Consider the following 18258-nt stretch of genomic DNA (forward strand, 5'->3'; position numbering starts at 1 on the left):
ACGAAAATGTGTGTTCAATGCTATACATCGATTAAAATATTTAGACAATGATTCAAAATCATATCATAAATAAGATCAACATTAATAAATAAATGAGTTTTTTGGCCGGACGGGTTTGGCGGGACGGATTTTTGAATCAACAATAATAAAAAGATTAAAATATCATTAATCCGCCGCTTCCATACGGATTAAATCCTTATTTTTTTTAATACCACCAATATTAGACATATTAAATCAGTCTCATTTAGAAAAGATTGTATAAAACCAAAAATTATCCTGTGGTATAATGTTACTTAATAACAATATTTATAAAATTTTAAAATATCATTAACGTGCCGCTTTAATATATATAAAATCTTCAGTTTATTAAAATATAAATGTCTTAGAGAATGATATGATTTGTAAACTTTTATATAATAAATAATCATTAAATTTTAAAATAAAAACAAATCATGGGACAGGTTAAGAAATTATGGAACGGATTATATTTTGTAACGGGTTTATATGGCGGACGAATTTGAATCAATATTTATATACCGCTTTAATACGGGTTAAATCCTCAGTTTATTAATAATTGTCTCGTGGACTCGTGGTATACCGCTACTTAATAACAATTGTAAACTATAATGTAAATAAATATTTTATAAGAAGATACAATTTACAAAATATTTTTATACTAACTTTAAAAATAAATCATCCCGCGGTGTACCGCGGGTTAAAATCTAGTAAGTTTAAAAAGTTTTCTAAAAACAAGTGTTATTGGATTAGTGATTTGAAGTGATTTGAATGACTTTAGGAGAGATTTCAGAGAATTTTCTAGTTAAAAATACAAAGATACAAATCTCATTGTTTTAGGTGAGATTGGAGAGAATTTTAATTACAAATTTTCTCATTCACCAAAATTCATCAAAATCATCTCAAATAACTCTAAATTCATATTTTGTCTTAAAAATTATTTTTCATTGTTGGGCTTTAAACACATAAATCCTTGATGGAGTGATCAAACTGATCATTAGAGGCTTTAGCCCATGTGCTACAACGGATTTTTTTGTTAAACAATAGATTTATACTGTATATATTTATGTTTAGGCTTTAATGCAAGCTTAAGATATTGAGCAATATTTTAAATATATTTATTTACAAAAATCTTCAAAATAATTTAATAGTTTTCGAAACAATTTGTAAATAAATGAATGGTTGTGATTAACTATGTGATGTGTATAAACGTACCAGTACCACAATGATATGATATGATGCGCTATTGCGGACTTTTGGTGGAAGAAGAGAGCGAACAGTAAAGGGATCCATTGGATTGTCTGGAAAAAGCTTTACCAAATTTTCGGAAGAGGTCTAGGCTTCAAAACATTAGAGGAATTTAACGTGGCTCTACTTGCAAAACAATTACTGTGTCTATTCAAATTCTAGAATTTCCTGCTCAGTCGTGTCGTTCGGGGAAGATACTATCGCTATAGTGATCCTTCAGATACAAAAATCTATTGAACCCTCATACGGGTGGCGAAGCATTATGGCGGCAAAAACTCTATTAACCTCGGGTATGAGTTTAGGGCCGGGATGAATACCAGAGTTTGGTTGGATCCCTAGATTCCCGACATTCTGGCTCGTCTTGCCAAAGGCAAGACAACCGAGAGAGATCCACATCTCTATGTAACCATTTGATTGATCCTGTTTCAAAACAATGGAATCTTGATACACTTCATGCCTTGATCGACCCCACGGATATCCCTCTCATTCTAGGTATTCATCCAAACCGCTCTTATTTGAGTAATGGATATAGTTGGAATGGTACAAAATCTGGTAATTACTCTGTTAAGTCAGGGTATTGGGCTGTGCGGAAACTTTCTCTCCCTACTTGTGATCACCTTTTTCAGGGATCGGGATCACTCCCCTTTTGCCACAAGTACGGAAGCTAAAAACTATAGGAAAAGTTAAGCATTTTGTGTGGCAATGTTTATCACGTTGTTTGGCAACAAACCATACACTATTCTACCGACACATCGGTAAGGAGAAGCACTGCCCTAATTGTGGTGCAGAGGAGGAGACCATTAATCACCTCCTCATTGAATGCCCACCAGCGCTTCAAACTTGGGCCCTCTCACCGATCCCATCGTTGCCTTCCTCCTTTCCTAGTCAGTCCCTATTCTCCAATTTGGACTTTCTATTTTGGAAAGTGAAAGGGATGATGAATGGAGAAGAAATTGGGCATATTTTCCCATGGATACTATGGTATCTATGGAAAGCTCGAAATAGCTTTATATTTGAAAATATTCGGGAATCTCCTTAAGACACGCTAGAGCATGCCATTCAAGTGGCGACTGCATGAAAGGTGGCAAATAGTAAAGATGATCTCCCCGTTGAAAGCATAGATTCAGTACATGTTTCTATAAAGTCGGGAGCTACTCAACCATGATGTCAAGTTGATGGATTTTGGCATGTAATTAACTGACCCCTCAGTGGACATGGGTGGATTGTTATGGACGTAGAAACTCCTATCTTTATGGGAATGAAGAGTTTTCGTCGGGGATTATCCCCTCGGCAAGCAAAATTCGAAACTCTGCTTTGGGCAATGGAATGTCTTATCTCAGACTCGAAGACGAATTTTGGCTTCGCCTCAGATTGTTCTGAACTAATTTATATTTTAGATTATCCATCTGAATGACCTACGTTTGCAGTAGAATTACAACATTTTAAACTTTTGAAGCTCTCTTTCCCTTTGTTTTATATTAGGTTTATTCCGCGTAGTAACAATGTTTGCGCCGATTGTCTAGCAAAAAAAAAGCAAGAGCACGAGGTTCTTTATTCTTCCATGTAAGTACATCGACTCCGGATTGACTCTCTATAGAGGAAAGCCTCCATCCGATAACTTAATAAAATAGTGTTCGACGAAAAAAAAAAAAAAAAAAAAAAAGATGTTCACGTCAATAAAATATAGAATTTCAGTTTTGTGATGGTTGGTTGTATTGTATGTCTTTCTTGAGAGAGATATATGAATTAAAATCACACTCTAATATATGTAGGATATAGGTTTAGGTTTAGGGTTTATTTATAGAAAGAAAAAAAAATTAAAATCATAAATCATACTCCTAATTTAAAATTAGGGTTTATTTATAATCACACTCTAATATATGTACTCCTATTTTTATGCAGAATGGCGCCCAAAAACAGAGCTCTCTGTCTATATAAACTCTACAACTGATTTTTGTATTCATTACCGTGGGGGAAGATATTATTGAGCTGAATATTTTTTTATAAGAAGGTACATACGATTCTCTCCAAAATTTCTGTCTATCCAACTAAAGGACATGAGCGCATAGATGAAATGCCCCATTGCTTTCACCTTTCCATTCTCTTCTTATATTGTTTATCACTCCAATGATCGTCTCTATCTCTCCGCTCATAGCGGCGTCTTCTTCTTCTTATTCTTCTTTCTTCATCTTCCCTATTGTCTCTTTCATTTCTTCTCTCTTTGTGTATCTCTCTACTCACACCATCATCATACCTCTTATCCTTGTCCCTTTCTCTTACTTCTTCCCAATGTTGTGGTTTTGGCCTTTTCATAATGATATTTAGGCTACGCTTGTTCTTCAGAGATGGAGCATAGATGCTTGAATTGAGTTGTTTTGCATCGTTAACACTAAGATCCTCTACATAATCTACAGTGGTATAAACACTGCAATGAGGCCGAGACGCTTCATGAATATCTCCAAAACCTTGGATTTCAACGTTTTGGAGAGTGTTCCTTCCGGGATTGTAGTATAAAACATAAAACGGTTTACATGTAGATTTCCACCTTGAAAATACAATTTCACCTGCAGCAGTCACTCCATCAAGTCTAAGGTCGAGATCATGGGCTTTATTAATCTCCGGAAAAGTGTAGACATATTTTGACCATTCATGTTTCTCATCCTCTAGAACCCACATACTCAACTCAATGGCATAAGCATCATCATACTTCCAATTAATAACACCGAATTTACCCTTATAGTTTATCAATGTAGTAGACCAATCATCAAAAACGCAGTTTGCATCAACAAACTTGACTTTTTCAGACCTAACATCAAAGCAAACTAGCAAGTGAGTTTTATCATCAGACGTTATATCAAATTTGTAAGCTAAGTAATACAAAACCCCATTGATGCATATCCCTTCACAACTAAAACCATGGATTAAGGGACATTGGATCTTCCTCCACCTCATTTTTCCAGTTCCTAATGTCAAAATATAGTGATCATTATAAGCTATATGTTTCCTGATCAACACTTTGTATTGGCTGTCAATCGGATCAAACCCAAAAAAGCTCATTGTCGAGTTTCTGATCAGGTTAGGTAAGATCGCATACTTTCCCGTGATAGGGTTACATATCACTTGCACGACCTTTTCTGAGATCCACATATTAGAAATATAGATCAAACCACCAGAACAAACATAGCTGTTTATGTTTCCGAGGAACTTCATATGAAAAGTTGCAGCTACTACATGAGACGACTTATCATATCGATTCTGAGGCTGAGGGGACGAGAAGACGAGCCACTCATTGCCTCGTTCGACCGTAAATAAGAGACGTGGACGAGTGGAGGACTTGGTCAAGAACAACTCGGTGAAATATGGACGGTAAAGCATGGACCCCCATAGCTTCGAAAGGGTACGAAACCTAGCGACTGACTTTGCCGGCAATCTCGAGAAAATCTCCATAATGAGATCAGTTGGGATGGATTCCAAATTTTCTCCTCTTTTCATAGCTTTCGAAGAACGTTTATTGCCTTGGAAAATCGTTGGCTTGTGTTATAAGCAAGCGTGTTCGAATTGATTTACACGCTTAAATAAGGTTAAATAAGGTTTCATCTTCAACCTTATCTTTTCTTCCCCATTTAATTAGTAAATTTACATTATTATTTTTTGTCAGCATTAGTAATTTTACATTGTTTATTTAGTTTCCATTTTTTTAACATGCAATTATTTATTTCCAATTTAATTTAGAGAAGTTTTACAGAAAAATTATTTGAAAAGTCAAATTAAAGAGAGAAAAATGAAGCTCACGAATATCTCTTTTTCAGAAGAGAAAAAATTGACTAATTAGAACTTGATATGAAAATTAAAATTTTAAAACCAAAAATGGTCGAGACACAATATTTTTTATGGATAAAATACAAGTTTAATCCATCACTGTTAGCCCGTAAGGCTTTTGATAGCAGAGTTACTCTCCACTCTTTCATCGAAATTGTTTCAATTTCCTATATTTGCGTACAATGGTTGTTTTGTATCTATTCTGTATCTTGTAAACTTTTATGATATCAATATATTTGATTTGCCGAAAAAAAAAAAAAAAAAAAAAAGAAAAAAAAAAAAAATCCATCACTATAAGCTTTGTTAAATGTTAATTAGTTTGATGGGAAGTTTTGACGTCAAAACTTGAGTAAGAAACACCTCTCGATTGGGCTTTGTGACCATCTAACAAACAAATTCAAAATTTGATCATAAAAATCGAACAAAACAAGAACTACAATCTTAAGTCTTAACAAATAAAACCATCCAAAACCAAATCTTAATAGATGAAACCAAAATCAACATAAAAAGAAACAACAATGGTAATGTCTGTTAATTTTTAAATGAATGCTATGTTTCTTATATCACCACTCTGTTTGAGTTCCCACCAGCACTAGCTATAACATATATTTACATTCTCCTACCTATGGGATGCTTCTAAGCCAACATAAACCATCCTCCATCAATCTCCGAATTCTTAATGGTAATATAGAGAAGAGATAAGCAAATAGCGATAAGTCCTGACCAAACATACACAATTGTCGGTGTTCTTCCTCCTCTTCCCATCAAACCTTTCGCAAACGGATACATATGAAGCAAAACCCAACTGGCAAAGAATGTCCCTCCAAGAAGATTACTCCACTGTGGATTCTCGCTGAAAACCGTCCTACAAACCGCGAAAAGTATCGCTACGATGTTCAAGATTATGATTGTTAACGGTGGAATCATCAGAGCAGTCCATTTAAAGAGATAAAGATCAGCGAACTCGTCGTCTTCGTCATCTCCTCCTGTTGAAGATTTTGCAGTCAAGGTGAATGAGATTTCGATTCCGGCGATAACTTTGAGTATACCTTGAAGTACCGCGACTAAATGTGCGCTCGTGCCGCCTATTAACCAGAACTGCTCGTTTCTCCACCATTCTTCTAATGAGATACCTGACCATTTGACTTCAAGAACAGCTAATCCACAGAGAGACAATGTGATTATCAAAAGGTAAATGAGGAATGATCCGGTGAGGGTTTCAACAACGAAGTGACCGGAGAAGAGAGATAACGGCGGGAGGAAGCAGTAGGTTAAGATGAAAATGCTTGTGAATGGGTAGATTCCGACGTTGAGGTAAGCGATCCTCTGGAGCAATTTGAGTTTTGGACCGGCGAATATGGCGTTGTTTCGGGAGAAGAAGATCTCTACTGATCCTGTGGCCCATCGTAGAACCTGGTGGAGCCGATCAGTTAGGTTTATCGGTGCGGTTCCGCGGAATGCGTCTGGCTCTGTTACGCAGTAGAATGATCTCCATCCTTTTTCATGCATTCGAAAACCGGTCACTACGTCTTCAGTTACGGAACCATATATCCATCCAACGTTGAATCCCCATTCCGTCTTGTCTTCGTACCAGCATGAGATCACGTTAACAGCCTCGTTTACAGTCGCGAAATCAAGCGGTTCGCGGCTTCCAGTCAAAGAGCCAGGAGGGCGTCCACGCCGGCTTGAGTAAACTGTAGCTAGTGGCCTACCTTGAAACTCTGCGACCTTTACCGAACTCACTAGCATACTCGAGCTACCGAATTGCTTCCGAATCAAACCAATATCAAAGCGATCTTCATCCTCATCGTCAATGTAGTGCTCTGGTTCAGAAGCTACGGTTGCACGACTGCGTTTCTTGATCCGTGGGAAACAGCAGTCGCAGCAACCAGACTGTACCTCCTCCACCACAAAAACATCAGGCGGGTTGAAACCGTAAAGTGCGGTTCGACGGAAGAGACACCCCGTCCCAACATACATCGGACCTTGGATCCCATCGAGAGCCCGCAGATTAATGTCGAAAAAAACAGTATTGTTGTTAGCATAGCGGTCAGACGGATCAATTCCTTCAAACCTCTGCGGAAACTGAACATAGGAAACATGGTCGCCGTCATGGTCCATCATGAAACAGATCCCATCTCTAAAAGCTCTAGAGTTATAGACATAGTGGTCACAATCCAAGTTCAAGATGAACGGTCCATTTGACATTATAGCCGAGGCTCGAACCAAAGCGTTCATAGCTCCTGCCTTCTTATTATGGTCATAACCAGGCCGTTTCTCACGGCTCACGTAAACAAGCATAGGTAATCGCATGTCTACTCCTTCAAAATCCAGCGCGCGCCCCTCACCGCCTTTCCCTTCAACCGGTTCATCTCCGGGAGGATCAAGCAACACCTACAAATAAATCACAGAGTCAAACACAAACACTATAACGAATCAATTGGAGATCAAACCGTGCGTATAAATTACCTGTATAATACTAACGTGATCGCCTCTCGAATGGTGCGGACAAGGGACAGCCCAAGTACCGGGCCAATGAGTTCCATCACTCATCCAAGTAGCTTTAGGAGCTACTAAAGCAGGCCTTGGTTCCTTAACTTGATCCTCTTCAACTTTCACCTTCCAATGCTTCCATTTCTCTAAAGCTTTAATCTCTTCTTTGCTATTATACGCATCTGATCTCCTTCTAATCGAATGAGGCAGCGCGTTAACCCGAACTTTAAACTCCTCATAACCTCGTTTCACATACCGTCGCTCTCGAACAAAATCATGTCTCACCTTATCCTTATAAGGATCCCTCTTCAAACCAAAGTAACTCTCCGGATTCCTCGGCTCGATCCTATGTTTCCTGCAAAACGGAACCCATATTTTGGCAAAGCTAGCCGCTTCAGCCATTGCTTCAAATGTAACAAGCGATCCGCCATCATCTGAGATATAACAAGAGAGCTTCTCAACAGGATAATCAACCGATAAAATCGAAAGAATTGTATTGGCTGTGACTAATGGAGGCTCCTTCTCTGCATCAGCCGTTGAAACAAACACATCAATTCCCGGAAGATCTGATTTCACGGTCAGGTTATTCGGGTCTGGTGATTCGAATGTCGCCTTTAAGGCTTCAATATCGGTTGCGTGGTTAACAGGAAACAACTTAGGGATTTGGTCGAGTAACCAAGAGAAAGCAAACCAGATTTCACAGATTACAGAGAGTAACCATAACCATATTGCTTTATTGTTTGGGTTTCTGATTCTCCAGAAGAGAAACAGAACAAGAGATACTACTCGAACAACTATCAGAATCCTGTAATAAAAAAAAAACCAAAATCAATGTTCGAAAACATCCTTAAAAGATCATGTTTTATGTCACATCAAAGTGTTTGTAACTGACACGACAGAGATTTTTAAAGATATAATATTATTATTACCGATAAAGAGCGATGATGATCGGAGAGATTTTGACGATACGAGTTAGAGGATGAGATATCTTGTAAAGCAAGGTATCATCTTCTTCTTCTTCTTCACTGATTCTCACATCGGTTAGATCCGGTTCGTTGTCTTTTCTAGATGAACCGGAATCGATGTCCCCGGGAGCGGATGGAACCAGAACCGAGGCCGGATTGAAATCGAATTCCCGGAGAACGATTGAAACCTGCGCCGGATTGTTGTCCGGCGTCGGAGGGATATGGACGATGTAACTGGTGTGATCGGAGCTGCATCCGAAATCACTGCCGGAATTTGACACGTGGCTGATTCTGGGAAGTCTTATAGGAGATTCTCCGTACATCATTTTAATAAATCTCTACTTTTCCGTCGCCGGAATCTGGAGAAATGAGACGGAGCAAAAAAAAAACGGCACTTGAGTAAAAAAGATTATTTTGAGGATCAAAGTTTCGATTTTTAATGAAAAAATTTGTGTGAAAAAATTAATTGGGAATCAAATCCAAAAGAAACTCTTACCCTTTTTAATCAAAATCAGAATCAGTGATGAGATTTTCAAAATGTTACTTTCTGCTCTGTTTTTTTGCCATTTACCATAAACGCAAAATTCAGAAATTTCTTTAGAACAAAACGAAGCCCAGAAGCAGATTCTCTGGGAAATTTTGAAGATTTTGATTAAATTCGAAAACTTTATGAATTGGAGTGTTGTGTATGGTTATGGGTTTAATGTGATTGAGGTTTTCTACAAAATCATATTAAATGGTCAACAAATTGGTGTTAGAGGAGATTTTGTTTCCTTAATCGTAAATATAATTTGTGAAATTAGTATTAATTAAAATGTGTTGAACAGCTATTAATGCTGCAGCAAGAGACGAAGAAGTGTGTACAACAAGGGGTGGTAGAAATGGGGAATTCGAATAATTATAGAGGGTATTTTCGGAATTTGGTAACTTTTATTGCTGATTCATGATCTTGTCCAGTCGCTGACTCGGAAAGGGGAAAGATTAGGACTAAATATGGAGACAATTAAAGCTAATTGGGCGTAATTTTGTAATTAAATAAAACATTGAATTTAAATTTACATAATTAATCAATTTTGTATTGTTTTTTTCGTTGAAAATTTAATTATATAGATCCTTTTCTAAATTGTAATAAATTATTCAATATATTGTTTGAAAAGTATTTTAATTATATTTTAGTTAAATAAGACTTCAAAATATTTTTCTACACATGTAAATAAACAACACTATAGTCAAAGTAACTTTATCAATAAAGAAGATAATAATTGAACAATCAACATACTAAGTTTTTTTTATAAGTTTTAAGAGAGTCATGAGGAATCTTGTTTACTGTGATAAAACACGGTTCGGTACAAACTTTTCGTAGCAGATTATCCACTTTAACATTTGCACAATAAGAAATCAGAGATAAATAAAAACTTGAGAATTCTTCCTTGTCGTTCTGAAATTCCTCCAAATACATTGAAAATATAGGCCATTCGGTTGGGGAAGACATCATCTTCACCAGTTCTGAACAGTTTGTAAAAAAAATTAAATCTTGGTTGTCGACACCAATCATGCAGTTCATCGCCCAGAGAAGAACTTCGACTTCTGCATGTAATGGAGTGAGACTTCTACGGAGGTTGGCAGCTCTCATGGTTGGTGGATCTCTATTTGAAGATTTATAGAACCATCATCTATACGAAGCAACGATATCCGGAATATGTAGTATCTTGTGACAATATGCCTCACTCGAGATTGCTTTTCCAAATCCAATGAACCATGGTTTTCAGCATGAAGCTCGACTTGACCTAACTGCTATGATTGTGCCTCATTTTCCGCTAAACGTAATACCTCTAAAAGATCTTTATCCACATTTTCGAAAATCTTTTCAGTCTTTATAAAAGTGTAATAAGTTTTACTCGTTAATCGATAAATTTGTTATTTTCTTTATTTTTATTTATTTTTAAAATATATTCGTCGCGAACCAAAGCGTATTTGTTCTTAATATCGAAGAGGAAGAACGCATTCAAGAACAAATCTCTTTATTAATCTACGTGAGATGCATAAACTGTCGAACATTCTTATCACATAGTCTTCCATCTTCATTTTCTTACTCTAGTGAGTATCCTCCATGGTCAAAAGATCATCCATCAATCTCATCCATCAACACACCTTTTCTCTTGTGATCTTTCCAAAAAAATTTGGAACTTTTTCGTCTGTATTCTTTATCTAGGATTCTAGATATAGGATTCGCAATTCACAAGCGAAAAATTCATATCTTTCAAAAGTTATCAAAACTAGTTGTTTTGATTGGTGCACAAAAAAAAAAAGTTGTTCTGATTCTATAGACTCCGTATCATCATCTCTGAATTGCTTTCGATTCTTATAGACTCTATAGCATCAACTTCACTTTGGTTGTTTTGATTCAGTGAATCCATCTACTCAGAATTAAAAGTAAGAAGTAAAGAATGTTTAAAATGAAATTCACTAACCTTAATGGATTAGCTTTCCCATTTTATCATTTTCCATATCCCCATAACGCTAAAACCCCTTTTTGAGAGAATTCATATGCATAATGAATTAAATTTATTCACCTAACCCTCGAGTTTATGGTGTATTCAAATAGTTGACCCACAAATTTAAGTTTATGCTAAATCCTCCCTTGTACTAATTAATTGACGGAAAAATGTATCACTAAAAGTTTGTACTCCCTCCGTTTCAGTTTAGTTGTCGTTTTGGGATTTAAATTTTGTTTTATAATAATTGTCGTTTTAGGTTTTCAATGCAAATGTTTGGTGAAAATTCCAGTTTTATCCCTACAGTTTTAATGTTTTGGCCAATGAAATTTTTTATAAAATATATTAATAAAGAGTAAAACAGAAAATTTAATGTTTTCTTAATTTGTGTGAAAAAACCTTAAACGACAACTAAAACGAAACGGAGGGAGTAACGTCTTTTTTTCTGCCAAAAGCTAAGTATGACGCACTAATTTTTACTTTTTTTGAACTATATATTTTGACGAGTATATAATTTTTATAACCCTTTTAATTACACCTTGAAAATATTTATTATATGTATTTATTAAAAATGTATCACTAAAACCAAATATTTATTATATGTATCTATACTAGTATTTTTGCGACACTTTGGTGACGGGTGGGTAAAAATGCTTCCAGGTATATCGGATACCCGACCCGTTTTTAAATTTCCTTCACAAAAAATTTGTTGGGTCGGGTTATATTTAACCCAACTCATACACCGGATATTCCATATTTAATAATTTTGATATTTAAAAGATTTAATTAAGATTTATAATTCTGATTCTCCTATCATTTTTGTTTGATTTGTTTTTAACTGTTTTGAATCATCATATAATACATAAAGTAAAAAAAAAATCAATTTTTTTTCTGCATATACTGTGATTCGAAATTTTTAAAACGGACATATATTATCCAATTGACGAAAATGTGTGTTCAACGTTCTACATCGATTAAAATATTTAGACAATGATTCAGAATCATATCATAAATAAGAACATTAATAAAATAAATGAGTTTTTTTTGCCGGACGGATTTGGCGGGACGGGTTTTTGAATCAACCATAATAAAAAGATTAAAATATCATTAATCCGCTGCTTCAATACGGATTAAATCCTTTTTTTTAATACCACAAATATTAGACATATTAAATCAGTCTCATTTAGAAAAGATTGTATAAAATCAAAAATTGTCCCGTGGTATAATGTCCCGTGGTCTTAGAGGATGATATGATTTGTAAACTTTTATATATAATAAATAATCATTAAATTTTAAAATAAAAACAAATCAGGGGACGGGTTAAGAAATTACGGAACATGTTATATTTCGGAAAAGATTTATATGGCGGACGAATTTGAATCAATATTTATATACCGCTTTAATACGGGTTAAATCCTCCGTATATTAATAATTGTCTCGTGAACTCGTGGTATACCGTTACTTAATAATAATAATAAACTATAATATAAATAAATATTTTATAAGGAGATACAATTTACAAAATATTTTTATACTAATTTTAAAATTAAATTATTCTGCGGTGTACTGCGGGTTAAAATCTAGTTAGTTATTAATTAGTTAATGCAGTAGGCATGCATCAATTCGTTAAAAACTTGAAACAGTTTTTTTCTTTTTCTTTTAAGGCAAATCAAATACTTTCATTTCACCAAGAGTTTACAAAGTATAGAATCTAATACAATACAACTGTTATAAGCAAATACTTTGAACAGTTTATTTTGTTAAGTTCCCATTTGATTTTTCAAAATATATTTTTAGTCATACAAAGGAAAATTGAAAAGTATATGGTTTGGTAGAAGCAAATAATAAAAGAGTGTCACTTAAATGGAAAAAATATTTTACATTTCATACTTATTTCTCGAAAAGGATATACATGTTAGGTTTGACTTTGAAATTATAAACACTTGGATATTTCTTCTTTTGAATTTGTAAACAGTTGTATTGGTATATTTTCTCAACGAGATAGAACGTTTAATTTTAACGAGTCAAAAGATTAGTATGCTTATCAGAACCTTACTTGTTAATCAAAAATTATACTAAACAAAAGACTGTTGAGAAATTTTCGTTTTAACTAAAAATTTCAAGAGAAACAAACAGTTTTTCATTTGGTCTTTGTATGTTTTTAATTCTTTATGTTTAGTTATTAATTATTATAACTTGTAATGGGCCATACCAAACCAAACAAGCTAATAAGACGAAACAAATCTTGCACGAAATGTGGTCCAAAACATAGTATGGATAAGGCCAACTAGGCATTTTTTAATCTTTAAAAAACTAAGTCCTTTTTTTTAATTAACCAGAAAAAAAAAAAGTGAAGTGCCATTCGCATGAACTTTTCTCGAGATAGCTTCTAACTAGTTCTTCCTAATTGTACAATTGTTTCACGGAATGTACTATGTACATATCAAATTAATAAGCATTTTATATGGAGTACGTATGATCCCTTGTTTTAATATAAAGTTTAGCTGAGTTCTTAGAGGGTTTTTTTTTTTGTTGGTTCAAAGGTTAGATGTGTTTTGAATCTCAATGCTCTTAAACTTAGAAAAGGCTTTGAAATTTTGGTGCATAAATTTGTTTTAAATTTAAGCAGGGTTCGCCTTCATTGACGAAGTGCAATGTGTTACTTGAAATGGTAGATTATAGTGTGGATTCTATAAAATCTAAAATAGAAATTCAATTTTTAATACATTTTGTTAACTAAAATAACTTTAAATTAATATAAAATAATTTTAAATTAATATAAAATTTATATAATAATACAAAAGATTAAATATATAATTATATTAATAGGCCCCTTATTTATGTTTTGTATTTGGCTCCCGTTTTCTCAGACCGTCCTGTATAGCATTTAAGTCTCTAAATTTAGATGAGAATTCTTACAGTTTAAGTCTTGGAGTATAACTATAGAAATATATACACGTCGAATATATTGTTTGGTATGGACCGTATGGTCAAGTCAAAAAGGCTAAGGACCGCATTGAGATTCAAATCAAACAAAACAATAAATTTAACATTTTATATTAAAAAAAACACTAAACAAAAAATTCAATGATATCAAGGTTTTCTAAAATATTTTTCATCAATGCAAATTTAAAAAGGGTAATGATTCATTCAGACTCTTAACCATACAATACAACTATTCTTCATGTTTTATGTTTTTTCAAAACAATCATTTAAGAAATTTTTTAAAAACAAATCTTCACGGAAAAGTTTGTGTAAGTAAATCACTCACTAATATACTGTACTACAGTAGTGGATCAGATTGATTTGGGCCAACTTTAGAATCTTAGCATAACTACGGCCCAATTCAGCAGTTCAAGCTGAGTAGTTAGTAGAGTGTTATGTAAAAGTAAAACCATTTGCATTAACATTAAAGGTAGCTAAATATCCGTAATCCGAATAGTTAACACAATTAAACAACTAATCGATATTTGAGCTCGAGATCCTTGAGCCACATTAAACTTGATTTGGTTCAAGATTCAAGATTTAATATTTTTTTCATATTGTATAGATTCTTGGAATGATAGATGAACTTTTCGCCTCAAATCTCAGTCTCTTCCAATGAATCTCCTAATGTTTTACCAAATCTTTTGAACAAAATCTATACAAAAATATCAAAATACCAATATTACCCTTCACTCTTAGCCACCGTAGTAGTTCCTGTTCCTCTCCTCTCCCCCTCTTTCCTCCTCCCTCCGCCGCAGCAACACAACCAGCTAAAACAACCGGGACAGCAACAACTACTCCAACAACACTCGGTCTCGGGGCATTTTAAACATTTCCAACAAGAGCATTTCGGACATTCTGGCTTCCCAAAGCAGCTGCTGCATTTGAACTTGGGACAGCAACATCTACTAAAACAGCTCGGTTTCTTGTAGCAAGAGAAACATCCCTTCAACGACGGACATGAACACTTGAAACAACCGCATTTGCTGCAACCGCAATCACAACTGCAGCTAGGTTTGGGACACCGAGGTTTGGGACACCGAGGTTTGGGACAACTGCAGCTAGGTCTGCACAGTCCGGAACTACAACATCCTGTGGATTCATCTCGCCGACGGATTTCTTGCCAAATCTTTTTGAGACGAGACTTAGTGGTTGTATTTTCCATGTCTTGTATAAACCGGTAGAGATGTCTAATGTAGTCCGGATATATCTCAAGGTTGCAATGTCCACCGCCTTTAATCCAGAGCGGTTCATACGGTTCCTTCGCCATTTTCCAAAGCCTGTTTCCGTGTAACCAATTCACCACATCATCTTCTGTTCCCTGCGTAACAATAGTACGATCAGTAAACTTTTACGGATGCAAATAGGGTCGAGGCCGAATGATATGGACATGTTACAGTTGACTTACATGAATGACAAGAACTGGGCATTTCACCTTCTTGATCTTGTTTACGTTCTGCGATTAAACAGCAAGAATCAGTAAGAGGATAGTGTTAGAACCCCAAGACCGCTTAGCTTCCACATTAGCCATAGCCACTTCTAAACCAGTAAGCTTCCACATTAGCCATAGCCACTTCTAATATCTATCGACAAGTAAAACGCGGCTCCAAAAGAAACTGTTCTTATTTAACTAGATTTGCATGATATGGTCATTCTCACTCCCTAAATCGGGAACACTAAGCACTTAAATCGACAAAGACAAAAAGCAGTGAAGGGTATTCTTACCGAATAAATGTCACAACAAAACTTGAACTTGACATGACATAGAACCCGAAGACCAGAGAGAATGCCACTATGAAGAACCACACCTCTAAGCCGGGGAAGCTTAGAGGCAAGGTGCAGCGTCGGTCCGCTGCCAACAGATTGACCATACAAGATCAAATCTTCTTGGCCGACCCCATAATCCGTCTGCAAACACTCATAAACCGCCTCTATATCCGCATATGTATCGTACTCACTTGGCTACAAACGCAAATTATAAACCACAGTTAGTCAAATGAAAACCAGAGAAAATATTCAATCTGATCAACCTAAAAACTCAAGATATCGCCTGATCAATCAAATCATGGGACATTCCTAGACTATATGACTATGAGATAGATACAGAACATTCCAACAACCTAGGAAAAGATTTCTAGGTAACATTTGCAATACAAATTGAGTTGGGCTTAAATCTATTAAGCATTTAACTAGAGGAGACGCATTTTGACACACCTTACCAGTAGAAGCTCCATAGCCTGAATAATCATACCTGAAAATCAAAACAAAAATAACCAAAAAACAAAAAAAAAAATCAAAACTCAAGCAGCAAAACTATAAATGAACCCTCATAAATCGACTGACCTATATTGATTATTACAATGAAAGGTAACACCTTATATTATCACCTACCTATGTTCAGATTTAAATCTAACGTTATAAAAGAGTAAATACAAATTGAATGGTGGTAGGTGAGAATTTTCGAATTGAAATTTTGGGGTAAACAAAAGGTCAAATTTAAGAAACTAAAACGACACTAAACAAAAAAAAATCACCAAACATTTTACTAAAACCATGCAAATTTTACACATAAAAAAAGGAAAAAGAAAATTTGTCGGAAATATCACCAAATCTGAGCTTTTTGGGCAACGAGACAAGAAGAACCCATTTCCCAAAAGCGTGAGCTTTCTCAAGAAACATAAAGACATAAAAAAATATTCAATGAGTAAAAAAATGTGAACCTTTAAGCAAAAAAAAAAAAAGACATTTTTTGTAACAAATCTAAAATCATAGAAAAAACAACAAAAACTAGGGAAAAAACATGATTAATTATTACTTAGCTAAAATCTACTTAATTTAATTATAGTTATGGATAAAACTGTCTATACAAATCCTAATAAGCATTAAAAACATAAACATTAACAAGAACTTCTCAATAATTATAATTGCTAAATACGAAACGACGACGTATTAGGAGTTATGAACATCTGAGAAAGAGAAAGAGAGAGAGAGACCCCATGAGATTGACTCGGAGATTGACTTTGAGTTGAACAAAGAGATCGAAGAGTTGTCCCAAATCTGCAGCATTTCCATGTGAGTAGAGAAGTGTGAGTCTTGCGTTAGGGTTTCTCAGGTAAAAAGCTGTGACTTTGTTGCCGCGTCTTGTTTTCACTACTTTTACGTCGAGAGATGGGTCTCCGGCGGAGGGAAAAGTTGAGGAGGAGGAGGAAGCGGAGGAGACGGCGGAGAGTTTGCCGTCGGGTGTTTTGGTGAGGTGGTAAGTGGGAGGAGAAGGTGGGAAGAAGGCGAATTTGGCGGCGAGGTGAGAGAACATGCACCCCATATTAGGTAAGTTAGTTACGGCGGAGAATACAAAGCTGTGTGCATCAGTCCGCCGCTAGAGAGAGGGAGACAGAGGAGGAGGGAGAAGGGTACAGAGAGACTGAAGAGGAACAGAGAGATATGAAATAAAAAAGAGTAAAGAAATGAAAATGAAAATACTACAAGAGGAAGATTAACGGAGAGATTAAAGAGAAGCAGAGAGAGAGAGAGATTGGCCACTGGTTATGTGAGAAAGAGAGAGTACAGAGGAGGAGGAAGAAGAAGAGAGAGAAGAGTGTGTGTGTGTGTGTGTGAGGAAGCGTGTGAGAGTGAACGTGCGTTTCCTAGGTAATTGGTTAGTGCTCTGTCTTTACTGTTTCTTCTTCGTTATTTCTTTTTTTTTTACTAGTATTTGTTAGTAGTACTTATGTTCATTAATTTTTTCATGTTACAATGAGTATTTGTTAAGTTTGCTAATTGTAAATATTTAGGGATTTATATATGGAGCAAAACGTAGCAATATGGACTTATTACTTTTTAGAAATCAGATTGAACATTTTAACTATTTGCAAAGTTTAGAGATCGCCAGTTCAAGTGATGTTTGGGACGAAACTAATATTACATGCTATAGTTTTAAATGTGGAGGATTATGAGATTTGGTCCAGAATCTTTTAGTATTAAAAAAAAAAATTATCTTTTCTTGGTAACACTTTTTAACTTATTTTCTTGCAAATTTTTTGTTGAACTTTTTTCATAGAGATGTCAAGTGGACCGATAGTCCACGGCTTTGTCCAAGTAGCCCACGTCAGGGCGGGCTTGCATATCATTTTTCATATCCATAAAATAGCGGGCTTCGCGGACAAGCCCAGACGGATTGCGGGTTTTTGCGGATTTTGTCCGCGGATTTGCTGGTTTAGAGACATAGTATTAAGCGCGAA

At 35.2% G+C, this 18258-nt stretch overlaps 3 protein-coding genes across 5 annotated transcripts; all 3 read right to left on the reverse strand.

Moving 5' to 3' along the window:
- Nucleotides 1–3167: 3167 nt before the first annotated feature.
- Nucleotides 3168–4800, reverse strand: LOC9329767 (putative F-box protein At5g42430). Its single transcript, XM_002893660.2, has one exon. The coding sequence runs from the start codon at nucleotides 4753–4755 to the stop codon at nucleotides 3352–3354; it is 1404 nt and encodes a 467-aa protein (XP_002893706.2). The 5' UTR covers nucleotides 4756–4800; the 3' UTR covers nucleotides 3168–3351.
- A 667-nt stretch (nucleotides 4801–5467) lies between these two features.
- Nucleotides 5468–9322, reverse strand: LOC9329768 (putative cellulose synthase-like protein D6). The gene is made up of 4 exons (XM_021015355.1): nucleotides 9037–9322; nucleotides 8505–8899; nucleotides 7552–8380; nucleotides 5468–7476 (listed from the first exon to the last, which is right to left on the reverse strand). Exons 2-4 carry the CDS (start codon nucleotides 8864–8866, stop codon nucleotides 5719–5721), a joined length of 2949 nt encoding a protein of 982 aa, XP_020871014.1. The 5' UTR covers nucleotides 8867–8899; nucleotides 9037–9322; the 3' UTR covers nucleotides 5468–5718.
- A 5218-nt stretch (nucleotides 9323–14540) lies between these two features.
- On the reverse strand, nucleotides 14541–17560 carry LOC9329769 (protein ABHD17B). 3 transcript variants are annotated; one of them, XM_021014860.1, is made up of 5 exons: nucleotides 17014–17560; nucleotides 16235–16271; nucleotides 15779–15982; nucleotides 15429–15476; nucleotides 14541–15341 (listed from the first exon to the last, which is right to left on the reverse strand). In XM_021014860.1, exons 1-5 carry the CDS (start codon nucleotides 17340–17342, stop codon nucleotides 14703–14705), a joined length of 1257 nt encoding a protein of 418 aa, XP_020870519.1. In that variant the 5' UTR covers nucleotides 17343–17560; the 3' UTR covers nucleotides 14541–14702. The 3 variants fall into 3 exon arrangements, with proteins under 3 accessions (XP_020870519.1, XP_020870518.1, XP_020870520.1); XM_021014859.1 differs by having other exon boundaries at nucleotides 15746–15982; XM_021014861.1 differs by having other exon boundaries at nucleotides 15746–15982; nucleotides 16240–16271; nucleotides 17014–17092.
- Between the last annotated feature and the right edge of the window lie 698 nt (nucleotides 17561–18258).

This window comes from Arabidopsis lyrata (genome assembly GCF_000004255.2).
Source record: "Arabidopsis lyrata subsp. lyrata unplaced genomic scaffold ARALYscaffold_1, whole genome shotgun sequence".
Taxonomy (NCBI): domain Eukaryota; kingdom Viridiplantae; phylum Streptophyta; class Magnoliopsida; order Brassicales; family Brassicaceae; genus Arabidopsis; species Arabidopsis lyrata.